The 21,154-nt window shown below is 38.1% G+C and overlaps 1 protein-coding gene across 1 annotated transcript in view; it reads left to right on the forward strand.

The window, feature by feature from the left end:
• CACHD1 (cache domain containing 1) overlaps nt 1–21,154 on the forward strand; it is a 211,010-nt gene that overhangs the window by 70,845 nt on the left and 119,011 nt on the right. Inside the window, exon 2 of the mRNA XM_019646777.1 lies at nt 13,429–13,491. Within this exon, the coding sequence (XP_019502322.1) occupies nt 13,429–13,491 (63 nt within the window). The remainder of the gene's footprint in view (nt 1–13,428; nt 13,492–21,154) is intronic.

The raw sequence follows: 21,154 nt of genomic DNA on the forward strand, positions 1-21,154 counted from the left end.
ACTCACAGCAGCCCAGCTCCAGGTTGAGCTGTTGTTCAGCATCTTAGCTGTAGAGGGCAGTGTCACTGGCCCTCATATGTGGGATCCAAACCGGGCCCTGTGGTGTCCCAAGCCAGCTCTTAACCATCGCACCACTCGGCCGGCCCTAGGCGCAGTAGATTTGAATAATTTGTCAGGCAGCTGAGAGAGCTGAGTTCTGGATGATCCGAAAGCTCAGACCTTAGGTGAGCAGGAGTTGCCCTTGCCCTCTCTAAGGTCACTAGTAATGTTTATAAACAAATACTTGCACCGTAATGTGAAAGTAAGTATTTAATGACAGCACCAAGGGGGTTTAATTTTTTTGTTTTGGTTTGGGTAGGTCTGGGAAGGTGTCTCAGATGCGCCCATGCGTTCTGTGGGGGCTATAGCGGATGGTTACGTTTTCCCATCTCCTGCAGCCCCGATTTGCGTAGCATATGCAGGCTGGATTTTTAGGATTGCTTAGCTCTCACGGTGCTTGCACTGCTCTGCAGGAGGTTAGGGACCCTGTTTGTTGAGCAATACTAGATTGGGAGGGACCAGCATCTCTGCAATGGATTTTTCAGCCTCAGTTTACTCCTTTGGCCGCTTTGGCATGTTTACAAAGCCTTGGGCTCAAGTAAACTGGAGATTTGGCGCGTGCTCGGATGTTCCCCACCAAGTCCTATTAATAATCAAGGGGGAAAAGTCACTTTCTCAAGGACCCAGCTTGCATGTGGGATTCGAAAGAAACTTGAAGAAGCCGGTTTGTTGAGACTGGGAGCCAAGCTTGTAAAGGTACTGGTAACTAATGTGAAAGCCATTTCCTGGAAATACAGTGTTTTTAATAAGTCTTGTCACTTTGGAACGCCTCAGAAATGCTGACTTGGAAAAGTTCCTGACATTGGGATGGGGACACGGATAATCTCAAATGACTTTTTATTCCTGGGAATAGTTTTTTGTTTTGTTTTTTTTTAAGGGATTTAAAAGTTACTGGATTTTGAGCTCGTATCGTATGTAAGGAATAGTGGCGTACATGCATTGAACCTTACAACAGCCCTATTAGGTAGCTATTATTATCAGCTCTATATTACAAATTAGGAAATGGGGCAAGTCTAACCTCTCCAAGGCCACCCAGCTGGTAATGGCAGGATTTTGTTGGGTTTTCTTAACTCCCCTTTCACATTTCTTTTTTTTTGCTGTAAAAACCTGGAGAAAAATTTTGACCAATATTTATTTATTCATTAAAATTATATTGTGAACCTGAGCCCAGAGAACCGTCATTCATCAAGATGTTAGTTAATTATTGTTGAGACTCATGGCACGTCCTGCTGGAGCCATTACAGGCCAGGGTTGTTACCATGGCATTCGATATGCATGACAGGCACCCTGGCTGAGAGAGCCTGAAAAACAATACAGTCAGGAGGACCTGGGAGACATTTATGTATTCATATTAGCATCACATTTATTCCATAAAGGCTAACTGCTTTGATTCACGTCTTAAATGTCCACATTTAAACTCACCATTCTCAAGATTGGTCTTTCTCTCTATATTTAAATTTTTATCTTAAAAAATGTATCCCTTTGCTATTTGGGCACTCCCCCTGTGGCAAGCTTTATTGATATGTTTATAACATTTTTTAAAAAAGCAATTTAATTCAAATTATGTCAGCAAATATAATGTTCTTGAAACATTCAGCCATATGGCAAAAAGACCTAGCGCTAGTAGCTTCTCAAAAGTCCAGCAATTGGTATTTCAATAAAATTCTAAAACAATAGTAGAGTGGGAATTTCAGGATCACGGAGTTCTGATATAATCTAACCCAGTTTTCCATTTTACAGGTGAGGGGAACTCGGCCTTGGGGGGCTAAATGACTTCACTAGTCAGGGAGCTAGTTTGTACAGAGTTGCGATTGGATGTTATTCATTTTGTGATAAGTTTGGCTTTATAGCTTCTGTACTTAATGATTGCACTAAAAACGCATCTCCTTAAATAAAAGAATAGACCAGAATTGCATTTGTAAAAATTCCCTCTCTTTGGATGTGGCATAAATGAATATTTCATCTGAAAACCATCCAACACAGCCTCACAGTAGCATATTTTAAAACGTCAAAAACTAGTCTTCATCTCAGAATGCAGCACTGCAACTGTGCTTTCAACCACAACAGTTGTTTTTCATTAAGTGATTCTTAAATTATTTTTAACAAGGATTTCTCAGTCTCATTCCATAACATTGCTCCGTGTAAGTGCTATGGGGATTTATGCAAAACTGAATAAACAGTCCCTCAGAGGATTTTATAATTTTACAGAGGGGATAAAACACATGGGAAACTTCAACTCAGGGTCCTTCAAATGTCATACTAGAAGCGGACCCAGGTCATCTGGTGCTTAAAGTTGTCCCAGACCTTTGGGATGGTACCTGGTTTCTAAATGGACCCAATTTTTTTTCTTTGTGAGAAGGCTTAGGCACAGTTTTTGGAAAGTGGGTGCCTGGTTCTGAGCATGTGGAATATAAACATTGGTAAAGCACCTATTTCATCATGTCACTCTCCAGCTAAAAATCCTTTTAATAGCTCTTTATTTCTTGGCGAATATACATTTATTCATTTACTCATTCAAAAAATATTTACTAAGAGCCTACCATATGCGTAAAATCCAACTCCTCTTTCTGGATTAAAATACATCCACAGTCTAGCCCCATTATTTCTGTTCCATTTAGTTCAGTTGTATTTCCAAATGACCCTCTTATGAAACTGACCTTGTATCATATTTATTGACTTTGGGGTATCTCTCTAGAATGTGAGCTTTTCCTAGAAGAATCGATGTCCTTATCTTTGAACACCCCCCCCACACACACTTCCAAGTATACAGGCCTATGCTTATTAAGTCCTTTACAGGGATTTTCTTGAGGCCAAGAGACCTAGAATGTCGGGTCCGTGTGTGCAGGGATTTTGTATACTATGCTTATTTTTGCATCCCTAGCATCTAGAACACTGCCTGGTTCAAAATATTTTGTACCCTGTGCTAAGTACTATATGCCAGACCCTCTCTGTGAATGCTCTTACCCAACCTCTTTTTCTCTTTTCCTATATAAATTTGACCTCAAAGCTGAGCCCAAGTCCCATCACTTCGAAACTGTCGTTCCCTCCCCTCACCCCACTTCCAGCTCTGACAGCACCTTGGGCCTGTGCCAAACATCCTGAGTTGATATCGAGCCTGTATTGTGTTGTTCACTATTACTTCTTAACTTTTTAATTTTTAATTTCTTCTTCCAACTAGAGAGTGAGCTTCTTAAGAACATGGGGCTGTATTTTACATGGTTTCTGACTCCTTTAGAAAGCATATGATTGATTGAGTTATTAATTAAACATCATCACTTAGGTGATGGAAGGTTAAGAATTATAGGATTTCCAGTTCTCTTTGTCCTTAATGGATGGATTCTCAAAGACCTGAGCATTTGTATGGGTTTGTGCACACACAGAACACTGCATATTGAAGGCTTATATACTTAAAACGCCACTCCCCACTCCAAGAATAAATGCACAGCCATTAAATAACGCCCTCTTTTTTTTCTTTCTTTCAAGGTGAAACAAAAAAAGCCTTAATGGAGATCTACGGGGTGGGGAGTGGGGGGAATTAGGAGTTAGGGGAGTGGAAATTTGGCACCGTCTGCAAAGCATTTGGGCAACTAAACTTTCCATTTCTGAGAAGTTGCCATGTGCATTGTCATGAATATTACTTATAGTCAAGTTACATTGGCTAAAGGCTGAATCTTTCCAACATGTGGAACTGATTTAGTTGCCTTTTTCCCTCTTACCCCCTTTGAAAGCCAAAACAACGAGGACCAAAAAAAAAAAAAAAATCCAATAACCCCTCCGAAGCTTTATTGCATTTAGGGAAGTGTTTCCGTCTTGTTTTGCCTGTCTTTGTTCTCTAGGTTCATATTTACCCACCCGATCTCCTGGTTTTGAAGGCTTCAACAGGAAATCAAGTGATCAAAACTAGAAACTTTGCTTGCTGAGATGATTGCTTTTGATTTTCTCTGCTAAATCAGACTGCAGGCTATTCCTTTTTGCCTGTAATTTCTTTTGAGGGATAGAGTGGACCAAAACAGGCAGCCCTTTGTAAAAGTGACACTTGTCACCGACTTGTGACTCTCTCACACGCTTTCTTACTATTCAGAGCTCATATTGGTTTGCAGGGTGTTAAGTGAAATGCTATCTGACTAAGGAATTAATAATTTGATTCTTTTGTGAACTTGAAGTATCCCCTCTACTGTGTGTATGTATACTTAGAGCCAAAAGAAGGCAGGGAAGGAAAAACAGGGGTGAGGGGAAAACATTTTTTGTCTTAAAGAGGAATGACACCTTCCTCCTTTTTTTGCTAACTGGTTGAGTGACCAACCAAAATAATGATCCTAATGATTTAATGCATAGATTAATGAATATACAAAGGCTTATTTATGCTTACTATGTACAGTGTACTCTGCTAAGGAATCATAGCATATGGATCAGTTGTCAGAGAATTTACAACAAAGTTAGAACATAGAAATCCAAAAGAGTAGAAGGAAATAAAGTAAATTATAAAGAGTGGTTGGTTTTTACTGTGTAGCCAGACAATAGATTTTTTTTCCTTTTCTTCCTTTACATATTTTCAAATTTTCTACAGTGAACATATTTTAACTGTAGCATAGGCAGTGCTACAGAGAAGTTCAGAGAAGGGAGAGATTACCATTGGTGGGAGGTTATTAAGAATGAAGTGGGACTGGGGCAGCCGGTTAGGTCAGTTGGTTAGAGCGCAGTGTTCATAACACCAAGGTTGCCGGTTCGATCCCCACATAGGCCACTGAGATGCGCCCTCCACAACTAGATTGAAACAACTACTTGGTTTGGAGCTCATGGGTCCTGGAAAAACACACTATTCCCCAATAAAAAAATAATAATGTGTGTGTGTGTGTGTGTGTGTGTGTGTGTACACACACACACACACACACACACACACACACATGAAATGGGACTAGAGTTGGTAAATATCTATACAGATATGCTTGGTCTCCCCATACCTCCAACTAGCATAAAATAACTGTCATTAAGAGAATATTCTTAAAAGATTAACAGTAATAGAATAGAACAATAACAGAATAACTCTCAAGACTTTTTGAATAATTATCACAATGGTGTGTGAAATACATTCATAATGTTTTTAGTGCACTCTATATAAATGCATCTTCACATTTATGAGGTTAAGTGAGTTAATATATGTAAAGTACCTAGTACCAGAGAGATAGCACTATATAAGCAATAGCTATTATCATTTTTTATATATAGCAACCTGAAAACAGAACAAGGAAGTCTGTTAGGCCAGGACACATGTACCCGGGGTACCATTTGCACAAGGTCGTCTATTGTGTACTGATTAGTTTTGTTTTAAATTTCCAATCTAGACCTCTTCCTCTGCCATGATTTTCAGTACCAAAGCATTTCCCTTTGTCACGAAACTAGAATAGCCTTGTTTCTTGCAAGTCACTGTGCTATTAAAGGTACAATTTGTATAGTGAGGGTCACGCATAAGCCCTTGCCTTTATGTATTTTTTTTCTCTGAAAGCTCTAAAGTTGGGGATTTAGTGCAAGTGGTTCTTTATAAAGTCCAGTTATAACTCCAAATGTATGCCCTTTTTTTTTTTTAGTGTGACAACTCTTTGAAAAAATGTTTGTCATTTATCTGTTATAAAGGAAACACATGCTCTATTTTGAGATGGGGACGTGGGGAGGAAAGAAAATATATTTTGGATTTCTTATTCACAGGCAAGCCCTGTTACTATTTTGGTCACTTTCTAGGTTTTATGCTAAGTTTTCTCTATTAAGATGGTGTTTACATAGAGGACAAGATACATACACTTTGGAGTAAGGCAAATTTTGCATCCATACTTGGCCACTTACTTACTAATGGTCAACTTTGGGTTAGGTAAACTTCTCGGAACCCCTGTTTCCTCATTGTAAGATGAGGCCAGAGTAACTACTATGAATATTTGTTGTGACTGTTAAATGAGATAATGTGTTGTAAAGCTTATGAATCCATTCTTGGCCCTTAGTAATACAAGTGGTAATGTTATTATGTGTAATATACCCTCCACGCACACATAATTAGAACAATATTTATATTTAAATGCTACTTTAAAAATAATAACAATAAAAATAATTATAACATACTTTTAATAGCTGGACAATATACCAGGGGTGCCAAAAAAATGTATACACATGACTCATATTCATCTTTTGTTATCAGTATATATTATTACAATTTTTTAAACAGTGTTGGGGAATTGGGGGAGGGGAACAGTGTTGGGGAATTGGAGAAGAAAAACAGCCAAGTTGTTGTCTTTCAATCTTAGTTGTGGAGGGCGCAACAAGCTCAGCTCCAAGTCCAGTTGCACCACTCAGCTCAAGGTGCTGTGTTCAGTTAGTTGCGGGTGGACGTAGCCACCATCCCATGCGGGAGTCGAACCGGCAGCCTGGTTGTTAAGAGCGCACACTCTATCCACTGGGCCACCAGGGCAGCACCTCAGCTCAAGGTGCTGAGTTCAGTCTTTAGTTGTGGGTGGGCATAGCCCACCATCTCGACCAGGCAACCTTGTTGTTAGGAGCACGTGCTCTCACCAGCTAAGCTATCCTGCCACCTGTTGGCAGCTCAGCAGCAGCTCAGCTCTGGCGCAACTCACTGGCCCATGTGGGAATCGAACTGGCAACCCTGTTGCTCAGAGCTTGCACTCTTGAGCAAGCTCTTAACCAACTGAGCCACTCAGCCAGCCCAAATATTACAATTTTAATACAGTTTTTTCCTTTCTTAAAATGTGTATACATTTTTTGGGCGCCCTCTGTTTTTGATTGATGAAGAGTAATTTAATCAACCCCTATTGTTGGACATCTAGGTTATTTTTTATTTATTTTTTTAATGGTAAGCTTTTCAATATTCTTGGTAAACCGTTTTCTTGAGCCACCTGTATCCAGAATGAGCAAGTTTAGAGTTATTTAAAAATGACTGAGCCTCTTAGAGAATGTCATTTTTCTGGACATTCCATATGTTTAACAGTGTGAGGTTAAATAGTCTGGTAAAAGGCAGACAATGTCTAATCTGGGCAGGAGGGATCCCTTAAAACCTAGTAAAAGATTATTCATGGGGGCTGCTTGGGGCAGAATAAAGTCACGCATATGTTTTCTTTCCTGAAACACTTAAATTAAGTTGCCTTTCATTCCCTGTCCAGTGATTGTTGAAGTTTGTTTTAATGACAGCACTTTCTCTTTTAATGGCTAATTTTGGTCAGCTTCTTGAGATAACAGCGGTGATCTATATTTTCCTTCCCTTTGGCCACAATTCCTAGATCATAGGAAGAAATCCAGAGCAGAATTAAGCTATTAGTGAACTGTCAGCCAAATTGGCTTGGGACAGAGACCTGTAAACATCAAGAGAATAAGCTTTTGAATAAAATTCAGTCCTGCATTTTCTTAGCAAAGATCAGGGAGGAAGACCAACAGAATCTCATTAGGCTTATATAGAGAGGTAGTTATTTCTTCGTGGTGGTATTGTGCTATAGCATTCATTTAAATATCTAGTTAAAATTTGGCAGAGCTGTTGGAAGCGGGAAGGTGAGGCCAACTGTCTGGACTGACCATCTTATTAAACACTCATGTAATTGTTCCTGTTCCAGCAAAGTGGAATTCTCTTGCCATCTGTTAAGCAGGCGCAATTAAATAGAGAGATTTGAGAGGGAAGGAGATGGCAGGTAGGGAGGGTGGGTCAGTGGAGTGGGGAGTGGGGACAGGGAAGGACTGTGATGCAGCCCTTAGGAGGTGGGGAAAGCAGGCTACACACCACACAGGCACATGTGCGTGCTCGCATGCTCGCGCACGCGCGCTCACACACACGCACACAGCTGGATGTCTTTTCTTCTCTTGAGTAGAGGTAGGGGGGTCTGTATTTAATTGTGACGTGACTCTTCAATTTCTATTCATTTGAGTTGAACTTTCCTTTTGGGGGAAGAGAGGAATATGGCAATGCTTACAGAATAAAGTAACAGAATATGCTAAGGGGAGATTTAATTAAACTGTGTTCTATAAATTTAGAGTATCCAGGTTGGATGAAACGTGTATAAAGACACCTTTTTTTCTTGCTGCAAATTCAGGTTAGTATAGTACCATTGGATGGGAAGCTGAACAACTGAGTAATGTTATGTACTTAAGAGTATGAGGGAGCAATTAATATATAGCCTCGGGGAAGGCTCAGGAGACCTTCTCTGTGAATTCCTATGTGAGTCTCCGGTTGGTATGGTCCCAGTTGCATCTGGATTACAGATTGGGGTGTCGATTTCTCTTTGAGTATTTATAATAGCCTAAATAATAGATTCTTGTCCTTTTAAAAAAATGCATAAATAGTTTTTAAAACATATGAAAACATTTGGGTAGGGTATAAATAGACTGCCTAAAATGTATGTTTAAAGTAAATGTATTGAAGTATGGCGTACATACAGAAAAGTATACAGTTGTAAGTGTATAGCTTGATGAAGTCTCGCAAAGGTGAACACATCCCTATAACAGCACCCAGATCAAGAAAGAGAACATTTCAGCAACCCAGAAGGAGCCTTCGTGCCCTATTCTGTTCACTCTCCCACAGAGGGTAACCCCTATCCTGACTTCTAACCAGACAAATTAGTTTTGCCTGGTTTTGAGCTTGATATAAATGGAATCATACATTCTGTGTTCTAGGGTCTGGCTTCTTTCACTCAATATTATGTTTGTAAGAGTCACATTGATGCATGTTGCAATTGTGTGTTCATTATCATCGCTGAATATTCTGTTGTGTGAATATGCTACAAATTATTTGTCTATTCTATTGCAGATAAGTATTTGGATGTTTTCCAGGTTGCAGCTATTACGAGTAGTGCTACTATAACAATCTTATGCTTGTCTTTTCAAAAACATGAACACGTTTTTGCTCAGTATATAGCAAGGATGGGAACTGCTGGGTCATAGGATTATGCATATAATTAACTTTAGAAGATACTGTCAGTTTTCCAAAGTGTGGGTATTAGTGAAAGAAAGTTCAATTTGTCTTCAGGTCAGAGTACTCAGTTCTCATGAGCATAAGAATAAGACGTCTTATTGTTGTTTTCTTTTGATTGTGGAAATAGATTTAGCTAATAACGAGGGTTCCAAGAAATATTTCTGGTTAAAATAACTTTTTAAAACTCCTCACCCATTTTAATGAACTTTTCACTGTGTAGTAAAACATATTTTTACTTTTAGTGTTTGATGAGAATGAGAGAGTAGTGGGCAATGTCTTGGCCATTACTTCAAGGGATTTGTACACCCAGGAGAGTTCAGACTCCCTCTAGGTTGTGCTCACATTAAGAGTTCACATTTCTGGAATTCCTTTGGTCCTCCAGGGAACTGGGATAAGGGAAAGTGACAACTTGGAAATAGAATGCAGGATACCCACCCCACCCACCCATTCCCTAACCCTGTTGCTGTCAGTAAATCATCCACGAGGACTGAACAATCTGGTCTTTTGGGGTTGCTCATCATTTTCATGTTTCAGGAGCTTTTCCACTTCCATTTTTCAAGTCCTGTAACAACCAAGAAACTCTTTACCCTGTGGTCACCAAAATGTCAGGTAGGTATGTCATTTGGAATTCCTGGCTTAAATTAAGAACAACAACCCCCCCTCCCACCACCACACACACACAACCCTGTATTCTATTCCTTTCACAGTTTCACATAGAAATAGAAAGTAACAAAAAAATAAAACCTTTGTATGGGACTCTTAATTATTCCTGACGTTGGACATATATATAAGGTTATGCCAGCACATTGTATCTTGCTTAAAATAAAATGGATAGGAAAAACCCAAATTGTCATTTTTTTCTACATGCAGGCATTAGGATTCCTAGAGTATCTTGAACAAAAAGGTGAGCGAATAAACTTAATGGCTTTGCCAAAAGCAATGCCTGTTTTTAACTCAAGACCTGGGTTCAGATCTCAGCATGTGAAATTTTTTTTTTTAACCTGTGAATGCATTTTCTAACTTTTGAGCCATAGTTTTTAATCTGTAAAATTGGTTTCAGACCCTTGCTTTGCCTACCACATAGGGCCGTTGTGGGGATCAAATGTGATCATTTATGTGCAAACTATATTGTAAACTATAGAAGTTCTAAACCCAAGCCTTCGAGAGCTGGCTGGGCTTAGCAGTTCCTGCATTTCAAGAAAGACGATTACTGTCCATTGACCTAGAGTGTAGTGGAAACTCACTCTGTACCTTGAGACCTTGTGCACACACATGAGCTGAACTTTTAACCTTGCATCAGACGTGGCTGGATGACCTGTTTGGTGATGAGTTACTTGTCTAGGTGTTACTGGCCTCTCACTAACACCCCCTCCCCCCAGGGAGAAGGAGAGAGGCAAACAATTTTTTGCTTTGGTTATAGCCCCAAACTATTAGCAGGTGATCTTTCACACCAAGGGGAGGAGTTAGAGGGTTGTATAAAATAAGTAGTCTACAGAATCACTACTGCTCATATTTAAAACTCCTTTCTTGCTCTTTAAATTTTCTTTTACCCACCCACATTTATTAGGTATAGCGAATATAGAAATGCTTACAAGCCATAAAAAGATCTACATAAAGTTTGGCAATCATTATTAATAATTGTTAAGATAATAAATGAGTAAAACAGGAACCGAAACAGCCTCGCAAACACTTCCTGACATATATTCCGTATTACTACTGAGGAATCCACCTTTCTTGTAACACTGGAATATTACTGCCACAAATAAAATAAATTGACCATACTCATCAAGATCTGGAGACACTACATGAATTATGTTAATTTTTAATAAAAGTGTTTTCTTGGTACTGAGAAGGTTTAGAAAAACCAAATTGTATAAAAATAGAGAATATGCGGGCCGGCCGAGTGGCACATTGGTTAAGAGCTGGCTTGGGATACCAGAGGGCCCTGGTTTGGATCCCACATATTAGGGCCAGTGACACTGCCCTCCACAGCTAAGATGCTGAACAACAGCTAAACCTGGAGCTGGGCTGCCGTGAGTCGGCGGTGACGGCGTAGGCTGCAGCCCCTGCTGCAGTGGGTTGCCATGGGCTACCGTGTGTAGTCAGCAGCCAGCATGAGCGGCCCTCAAGTCGCCGTGAGCGGCTGTCCAGAGGCCGGTGACTGATCTGCCTCCCCTGGGAAGAGCGCAATGATGGTGCCAACTTGGGCCAGTGAAGCAACGTCCTCCAAAACTAGACTGAAGAACAAAAGGACAGCAACTTGTCTGTTCTCCTTTCCCCAATTCCCCAATAAAAAATCTTAAAAAATATATATATATATATATAGAATATGGTCTGGCAATGTGGGTGGCACTGACATTGACCCAGCCTGTAAAAGTGTTATAATCTAAGGCGTTCCCCAGAAATGGAGGTCTACAGGTTTATAATCCCTTTCCCAAAATAAGACCTGTTTCAGGATTCAGAATCCTCATGCCCCTTGATGATAAAACACCACAGTGAGATCTGGAGCAGAATCCTATGATCAGATGCATTAATATACATCTACAACAAAATGAATGAATACATTAAGTGGTTTAATAAAGATTAGAAATACACATCAATTCAACTTAGATTTACTGACAAATAAGTTCAGGTCATGTCATATTTTGCTAACAAGTGTGCTATAAAAAACTTTTAATTTTCAAAGCCTTTTGAATTTTGGAATTATGTATAAGGGATTGTTGATCTGCATTATGTTTAGGTGTTAGCTCCTAACAGGAGTGTTTTTTATATGTGTCAAGCAACCAGGTAGCAAATTTTCATGAGACGATAGCGTTGGGAACACCGTATCTGGAGTCACACAGCCTGGGTTCAAATTCCAGCCTTGCCAAGTGACTTTGGGAATAGTTATTTTAACTTCCCAGGGTCTTAATTTTTCATCTTTCAAGCTGCAGTACTTTTCTGATAACGATGAAATAACATTTGCATATGAAGTACAATATGTGCATTTTATTAGGCACTCAATAAATACGCATCAGTTTCCTCATCTCTACAATGGAGATAATAATAGTGCCTGTCACAGAGGTGTTTTATGAGACTTAAATGAGTAAATAGATGTAATGTGCTTAGAATAGTAAGCATTCAATAAATAGTGGCCAATGTCATGATCATTATCGCCATTACTGAAAAACCTTTCCTATCAGCAGAGTCATTTTTAGAAAAGAAAGAGAAAATCAATATCTGTTGCGTGAATAAGTGGCACGTTGGAAAATAGTAATAATTAAAATTTCCCAGAATGTATTTTCATCCCATTCCATCTCAAGTCTTCCCAAGTTTGTTTGCTTCATGCCCACCACCGGCCCTAGCACCTTTATCTTCCTTCATTTGCACAACACTTGATGAACTTGGCACTTGTCTTCTGCATCACCACCATGCAGGTGTGTTAGGCTGTCCGGGAAGCTGTCCCAGATGCTGACAAACCCTTGGCAGGAGGATAGAAAGGAAAAAGGGACGTGTTGGCTGACATCTCCAGGTCTGACTCCTTACTCATCGGGAGAGTTCCAGAGGTATCTTTAAAGTTTTAGGGAAAATGATGAGGCTGCTGCTTTTTTTTTTGGCACCTCTAACAGATACATATCTTGGATTCTCACTTTTTTGGTTTGTTGTATGTTAATCTCTTGTGATTGCTTAGTGATGGCAGGGTTTGGGAAAGTCCTACGTCTGCAGAGATGCTTCAAATGCAGGCAATATATGGAGGAGTGGATACTAGTTAGGCAGAGACCCGTGGAAGAATGTATGCCTGTGTGTCATAATGTCTTGGCATGGCTGTCATATTTCCTGGCATGTAAGCACTGGATCTTCTCTTAAGGCCACACATATTTGACAAGCCCTGTTATGTGACTCTCTCGAGGGGGTGCTTGGGTAACGAAGGTGATGGATAATATTGGGTAGGTACTGGTTAGACACAGGGACATGAGAGAGTATGGAAAGAATCCTTTTTAAAGAGTTTTATTACATTGGATTTTGGTGTCTGTAAACAATTACAGCATTCAGGGAGTTTAGGATTTAAATGAGAAACACAACTTTGTCAGATTATACCAGTCGGATAAAATGGCATGGGCTCCGGAAATCTATAATTAAATGTATTTTTGAAAATGAAAAATATAGTGTAACATCTGGTTTATTTCACTACAGAAGTGCTGGGTATTGCTTATGTAAGTGTGATTGACTTTGGCTGATATTTGGATTTCTCTGTGTAAAAGAACTGTATTTTAATTAATTTCTTTTTCTGCTTGATTCTGTATTGTAAACAAATTATTTACACACACACACTCACCAAAAATGTCTGTGTTATTTAGAAAAACTAATGTGTGTTCATTTTCTTTTTGTTGCAGCGGATATTCAATTCCTTTGTTTACACTGAGAAGATCTCAAATGGAGAAAGTGAAGTACAGCAGGTAAGAGGTTATTTATTTAGTACTTGACATTCTCTGTCTTTGTCTTGCTTTTGGAGGTGGCTTTATTACTCTTTCCAAGCAATCTCTGTGAAGTTTCCTGTTCTCTGTATATGATTTCATATACCTCATAAGCATACTAGTGACAACTTGACACTTCAAGTTCTTATGAGCAGTTGAAATAATAGCTATATATGGATGGTTCTCTGTTATACGTGTTATATTTTGGAAATAGTATTTAATTCCTTTTTGTTGTTTTGGAAATTTCCAAACTACTCAGATTTTAAAATATTAGAGATTATTTAATCTGATATAGGAAAAAGTGCCCAGGTTTTGAAATCAGACAAACCACAGGTCAAATTCTGGTTTTTCTATTTACTCTGTGACTCCCAGTAAATAATTTAAGCTTTTTGAGCTACAAGTTCCCAGTCTCAAATAAAGGAAATGTAACATCTGCCTTAATAGATTGTGAGAATTAAAGGAAATAATGTCAAGTTAATTGAGTATAAGTGAAATCCTTATGTGGAAGGTTCTGGTATAGAAGCAGCTCAGTGGATATTGGCTTCTTTTGTCCTTTTAATTTTCTTTCTTCCTCTTGTATTCTTCCTTTGCTTCTTTCCTCTCGTCTTCTTTCCATGCTCTGTGGGGTCAAAAAGTTCTGAGGCCAGATTCTATTCACGTTATTTATAGCTGGCTTCAAATGGACTGCTTCCTAAAGTAAAGCATAGTGTTGGTGAACTTGGTCATAAATAATTGATCTGCACTTGAAAAGAAGGGTGGTAAAGAGGATTCTGGGTTTTAATTTCAGCTAACCCACCAACTTCATTACACTTTGTGACCATCAACTGGTAATTTGAAGCTAGATTGGAAACTTAAGTAATAGACAGGACCAAGCTAAAAACCAGAGTGTAGCCAAGTACTTCCACAGAATAAAAAGTAACTGTAGTAAAACTCATCATAATTTAAATTCTCTGAGGTGCTGCCTTTGTTTTATTCATAGAAAACAGCTTGACTTGATCCGAACTTCAGACGTGCTATACAAGAGGAAAAAGCTTTGCAAGTGTCATTGGAGTGAAGTTATATATAGGCTAGTTAGTTATTTATAATAAATGACTGAGGTTTCGTCTTGAAGTTCAGCATTTCCTGTTTATAGACATTTTTTTTTTTTTTTGGTTTCTGCACATGAAATTTAAAGGGTGCAAGCAGCTATGTATGTACTCTTTTTCTTAGCCTTTATTTTTTAAAAACTAATGATCTGAAATGATAATGAAGAGGTTTGCTGTATCAAGCCTTACCTTCATAATTCCTGTCTTGTTTTTATTCCAGCAAACTGGAAAGTGCTTTAGGATCATGACATTTAAAAGAGTTTCTACACAAAGTTTGAGGAAACTTTTGGGGAGGCCAACGGCCATTTGATAACATTTTAAAGAAACTGATCCAGGGATATCAGTTTTGCTGCTTTCCCTTAAGTAACAGATACACGTTCTTCAGCTGTTTTCAAACGTGCAAGCCGCTTTGTTTTCTTGGACTGATGATGTCATTGCTTTATTTATCTAGCTGTGAAACAAGCTTGGAGGCGTTCAATAGTAATTTTTTTAAATTACAGCCGCTGATTGAGCACTTAGGGAAAGCTGGTGCTAGGCAATTTTAGTGTGTCATCACATTGATTTTTCTAAATAACTTTGAAGGAAAGATATTATCCTTATTACAGATAAGGAAAGCGAAGCTCCAAACGATAAGGAACCTGTAGTCTCATGACTATTAAGAGAGCTAGTTTTCAAAATAAGTTTGACACAAAGTTATACTACATGTCTTTTTATTTTAACAGTTTACTTTAAAATTTTGTGTTTTCATCCAAAATAGAAGTCTCTGCTAAGCTCTGTCTTTATCTGAATAATTCAAATGAAGGAGAATTACCACACAGTCTGTTCTGCGTCTCTTCTCTCTGATTGTCAAGTTCAATCTTATATTTGACCCACAATGTACTTTTAATTGTTGACTTGTCTCCAGTCTACCCTCTGGAAAGAACGCTAATAAACAAATAGGTCTTAGGCCTCTTTTGCATCCAGTATTTGGAGATAGTTATCATGTCATTATCATTTAGCCTAAATTTAAAAATACACAGGCTCTAAATAATTTCTTCTTTTTTTGACGTAATTTCCATTCCCTTTCAAGTTCTCTGGTCATTCTGAGAACAACAATAATAAGCTTATGTTTGCATATATGCTGAATACTTTGCTGTCACGTCACTATGATGATACTCCTGTGAGTTGAATTGGATAGAGTTTATCCCCATTTGATAGTGAGGAAACAGAGACTTCTAATATCTTCTTGACTTGATGAATAGCTAAATGCCCAGGAACTCAGGACCCTGAGACCCTGGACAGTACCCAGGATGAACTCTTTAGGAAACACCCACCTCCTACGTTTCCTATTGTATCATGCCTTCCCATCACAGTCACTCACACTTTCACACATAATATCTCCTTTGAACTTCAGAGAACCACTCTGTAACATAGGTGGCGTTACTATTTTTAACCAAGTTCAGAAAGGTCAAGGGTTCCAGCTAATATGTAATTAAGCTGGCTTTTTAAAAATTGTGAAGTTTTTTTCAAACATGAATGAAGAATATGTAAACCATATACATAGATAGTAAAAAATTAAATTAATATCTCAACCTACTACTACTCATCTAAAGAAATAAAGCATTACCAGTACGTAGACAACCCTGTGTGACCTTCCCAAAGGGCATCTCCTTCCTTCTCCCAGATTTTTTAAAGCCATTTCTTTGCTTTTGTGTATGTATTCGTAGTTAATTTGTATATATATATATATATATATATATATAAATTTATCCCCAAGTTATTTAGTTTTTGTTCTTTATATAAATTTTAAGTATATTGTTTGTATTCCTGTATCTTCCTACTTTCACTCAGCATTATATTCCTTAGAATCACCTATGTTGATATCTATAGCTAAAGTGCCATTATTTTCAATTCTGTGGTGTTCCTTTAAATGCAATTTATGTATCCATTTTTCTGTTGGTGATGGTTAGGTTGTTGCTAGTGTTTCGTTTTTTATTTTTGTTTATACCTCCTGCTACACAGTTTAGATGAAGTAATTCTTTTAATCAAAGGAACATTATTATCCTTGGCCTTTGCCAATTGAATGGTGGTGGTGGTGGTGGTGGTGGTGGTGTGTGCGTACGTACACAATTTCCAAATGCCCTAGCTCAAATGTAGAATCCCTTCTTGAGGGTAGAATTGCTGAGTGCCAGAGTGCTCAATGCCACTATATAATGCCACACTGCTTCCATGGTGGTTGTTATGGGTGACCTTCCTGCAGACCGTATATTAGAAATTTGCTGGTCTGTATCCTCTTCCGTACTTGGTATTACTGATTTTTAATTTGTCAATTAGGGGCATCTGCAATGGTATCTAATGAGTTTAATTTGTTTTACTCTGATTGCTAATGATGTTGAAATGACTTTTTTACACGTTGATGAGAAATATTTGTGGGTTTTTATTTTTTGTTGTTGTTCTGTCAAATGTCTACTAATGTCCTTTGTTCAATTTTTAAAATTGGGTTGCCTGTTTATTTTATAAGTTTAAAGGCTCTATACATGTTCTAGATCAATGCTGTCCAAGTGAACTTTCTGTGATGATGGAGATATTCTGTATCGGGCCTAACTGAGCAACCACTCACTGGGTGTGGCTACTGAGCACCTGAAACATAGAGCCCTGAGTAATTAATTTTAAATTTCATTTCAGTTTTAATTAAAATAGCCCCATGTGGCCAATGGTTCCCACATTAGATTCCCTTGCCGATTTGTGTTTCATAAATATATTCTCCCAATTTGTGGCTTTTCTTTTCACTTTCTTCATGATACCCTTTAAAGGATTGAAGTTTTAATTTTAATAAAGTCAGTTTTTTATAAATCAGTCTTTTCCTTTTTGGTTTTTGCTTTTTATGTTTTGTTAAATTCTTTTCTACCCCAATGATATAAAGATGTTCTCATACTATTGGGTTGTTGGAAAAGTCATGACGTATTTTTTCTATGTTTTTCGTTGCAAAATGCGTCATGACTTTTCCGACAACCCAATATCTTCTAAAATGTTTGCCTTTTTCATTTAAGACTTTTATCCACCTGAAATTGATTTTGGTGTTGGATGTGAAGTAGGTACCTAATTTATTTTTTTCTCCCCATATGTATTTCCAAATGTTCTAGTACTATCTATTGAACAATTTATCTTTTCCCCCACATTTGCTTCAGTGTATTTCCTGTCATTAGTCAAGTTTCCATGTATATGTGAGTTTGATTTGGCGAATTTATCTATTGCCAGTTTCATACTGGTAGGGTAACGACATCCCTTCACTTATTTTTCTTGAGAGCATCTGTAGCTCTTTGCCATTACGTAAGAACTTTTGACCACTGACTCTTACATATGAATTTTAGAATCAGCTTGTCCAATTCTGAAGGAAAATCCTATTGGGATTTTATTTGGCATCACGACAATTTACAGATCAATATGGAGAGAATATCTTTACTAACATGGTGTATCTCTTAGTAATTCTACAATGGTTTTTAGCATAGTTTTGTAATTTGTGAACATACTGAATATCCATACGTGTGGGATTTATTTTTAGATGTTTTTATATTATAATAGCTTCAAAAATTATATTTTTCTAGCTGTTGCCATTTGAGTTTTGTATGTTTTATATCTAGTTACCTTCTTCCACTGTCATATCAGTTCTAATAATTTACCTGTAGATTCCTTTGGCTTTTCTGTATACATAATCATAAAGGTAAATAAGACAGTTTTGATTCTTTCTTTCTAATTCTTATACCTTGTATTTCTTTTCTGTGTCTTGCTACAGTGGCCTCCAGAAAAGTATGGTAATAGTGGCCATATGGGTATATGCATTATGTTTATTGTTTAGTTTTATGTATATTCTGATTTTGATTCATTTCTTCTTTGATCTGTTAGTTACTTAGAAGTACATTTTTAAATTTCCAAATATCTTTAGAGTCTTTCTAGTTACCTAGCTGTCCCCTCTATCCTCCCCCATTATACTGAGCCCTTTGGCTTACAATGTTATGCAGTGTTTCCTATCAGATTTTCCATCTTGATCAAGCCCTGAGGTTTATCTTCTTTCTATGCCTGGTACCCTGTGTTACCATCATAGTGGAAGCTCAAGGTTTCCCGATGATGCCCACGTTCTCAGAGTGAAAGCACACACTTTCCCCCATAGATTTCTGGCTCTCATCTTGCTTAAGGACTCAGTCCCTTAACAATAGTTTTTGATTTTCATTCTGGACACTAGCCTCTTAACAATATAACAGTTACACCTGCTTATAAGATTTGTTTGATAAGCAAAAAACAGGCTAGTTATTCGAAGTAGATCATTGCCCTTATGTGCTCTTAATTTTAGCTCACCATCTTTAGTTGGAAAGGAACTAGTTCTTTATGCATGTGTTTGTATGTTTTGTTGTGTCTGGAATCCTGACTTGAGTTTTCTATCCGTCATTTCTCCTTTGGGGTAATGAAAAGTAGAACCCCTTGGGCTCCTGCCCTCCTCCTTACTAATCAAATCTTATTGAGAGTTGGCTCTGACTTGTGCATACTATACAATTTGGCATTAAATCTAACATGTTAATATCTTCTGGTTAGGGGAGCAAAGTAATTAAAACTAATAAAAAACATTTTGTGATTCTTGACTCTTACCACAAAACTCTCTATGGTATAGAATTTGCCTTTTCTCATCATTTCTTTTAAATTAACCTTCAGAGTGTGGTTCTAAATTGCCTAACAATGTGTTTTAAATCTTTAATTAGTTCAGTATATGTAGTTTTGTTGCCAAAAAAAAAAATGTGGCAACAGCCTCAGGAAAATAAAAATCCCACGCACACATTCTTTTGTGCAACACCTATAAACTCTGTTTTTGAATGCTTTACGAAATTAAGTTGTGTGACTATATAAGGGCATTATATAAAATTGAACCTGAATCAAGAAAAATAAACTTTTGATCAAGAGCCCCAGAAGATAGCAAAACATAGTCCATGAAACACAAAGCTGTGGAGAGAAAACAAAAGGAGAAAGAGCCTCTTGGGGCACTTGGTTGGATCCCTAAAGGAATCAGTCACCTGGGACATATTGTTTAAAGCGTTTGCCGTAACTTTTTCTCAAATGCTCTAGCAATTGCTTTAGTAATTTTTATTCAAAGAAATAGCAAGCATATTTTCATAATTAATGCAGTATTTTATAAACTATTGATTGTGGGCAGCAGCTAATTTTGGAAGACATCAGAATTCTTTTGAAATGGGAGAATTGGTAAGAGAACTACTTATATATGAGTTGTATAATACCTGACATTGGGCCAAGGGCATTCCTTCTAGCAGTTCTCCCCCTTTCTTCTATGGTATCCATTTATATCTCTTCGGGATCATATCCATCAGCATGTAAACATGCTGTTCTGTCTTAAACACACAAACAAAAAACCCTTGACTCCACTTCTCCAACTACTGCCCCATTTCATTCTCTCCCTTTGAGGTACACCCCATGACAAGAGACGTCTATACTCACTAGATCCAGTTTTCCCATTCTCTCTAAAACCTTCTCCAGCCCTAACAGTCCCACAAAACTGCTCTCTTCAAGGTCATCACTGACCTCCACTTTGCTAAATCCAGGGGTCCATATTGTACCTGGTTAACATTAATATGGAATAGTTGATCCCTTCTGTCTCCTTTGATGAACTTTCCTGACTTGGGTCTGAAGGACCCCACACTTGCCTCCTTGCTGTTTCTTGGCACATTTCTGCCTTAGGGCTTTTGCACTGGCACTGTAATGACATAAATCCCCACGGGCCCTCACCTTCTTCAAGGCTTTTCTTCAATATTACCTTCTGAAAGAAGTGACCACCATGTTTAAAACTGCAGCCCTCCTTGAGCCCTAAACTCTTGATTTTCCTTTACCTTCTACTTTTTTACTTATCCCTTATCACCTTTTGGTTTTCGTGTATGGTAAGTCCCCGACTTACAAACATTCGAGTTGCGAACTTCCACAGATACGAACCGACCTCGTATTACGAACATTCATAGATGCGAACAAATCACGGAAGTAGCTCACGTGTCTGCCGGACATTGTTGTGCTGTGTGCTTACTGTGCAGTGCGATACTGTACAGGAGTACAGCATTCAATCAGATCCCAGGATGTCCGGAAGCAAGAGGAAAAGCAGTGGTGATGTGGAGGGGACTGCTAGGAAGCGCAAAGAAATAACCATGGAAACAAAAGTGAAAATAATTGAGAGATTGGACCGAGGCAAAAAGGTGGTAGACGTCACTCGTTCTTATAACATGAATCGTTCAACCATTGACTTTATGTTGTATATTTGTGTCAAAGGTGTATAAGACTCACTTTGTTGGACTTACAAACGAATCCGACTTACGACTTGCAAACTGTATTGGCTTTATAAAACTAGTTTGGAAATATTCCCCACTCCTTCACTTTCTGAAGGAGTATAAGGTTGGTGTTATTTCTTCTTTAGATGTTTGGTAGAATTCAGTAGAGCACCATCTAGACCTGGACTTTTCCTGATTGGCGGCAGGTTCTTGATCATCCAATTTCTTTAATAGTTATAGGTTTTGGGAATTTGTGTGTGGCTGGGA

The sequence above is a fragment of the Hipposideros armiger genome, unplaced genomic scaffold, assembly GCF_001890085.2.
Source record: "Hipposideros armiger isolate ML-2016 unplaced genomic scaffold, ASM189008v1 scaffold_106, whole genome shotgun sequence".
In the NCBI taxonomy this organism is placed as follows: Eukaryota; Metazoa; Chordata; class Mammalia; order Chiroptera; family Hipposideridae; genus Hipposideros; species Hipposideros armiger.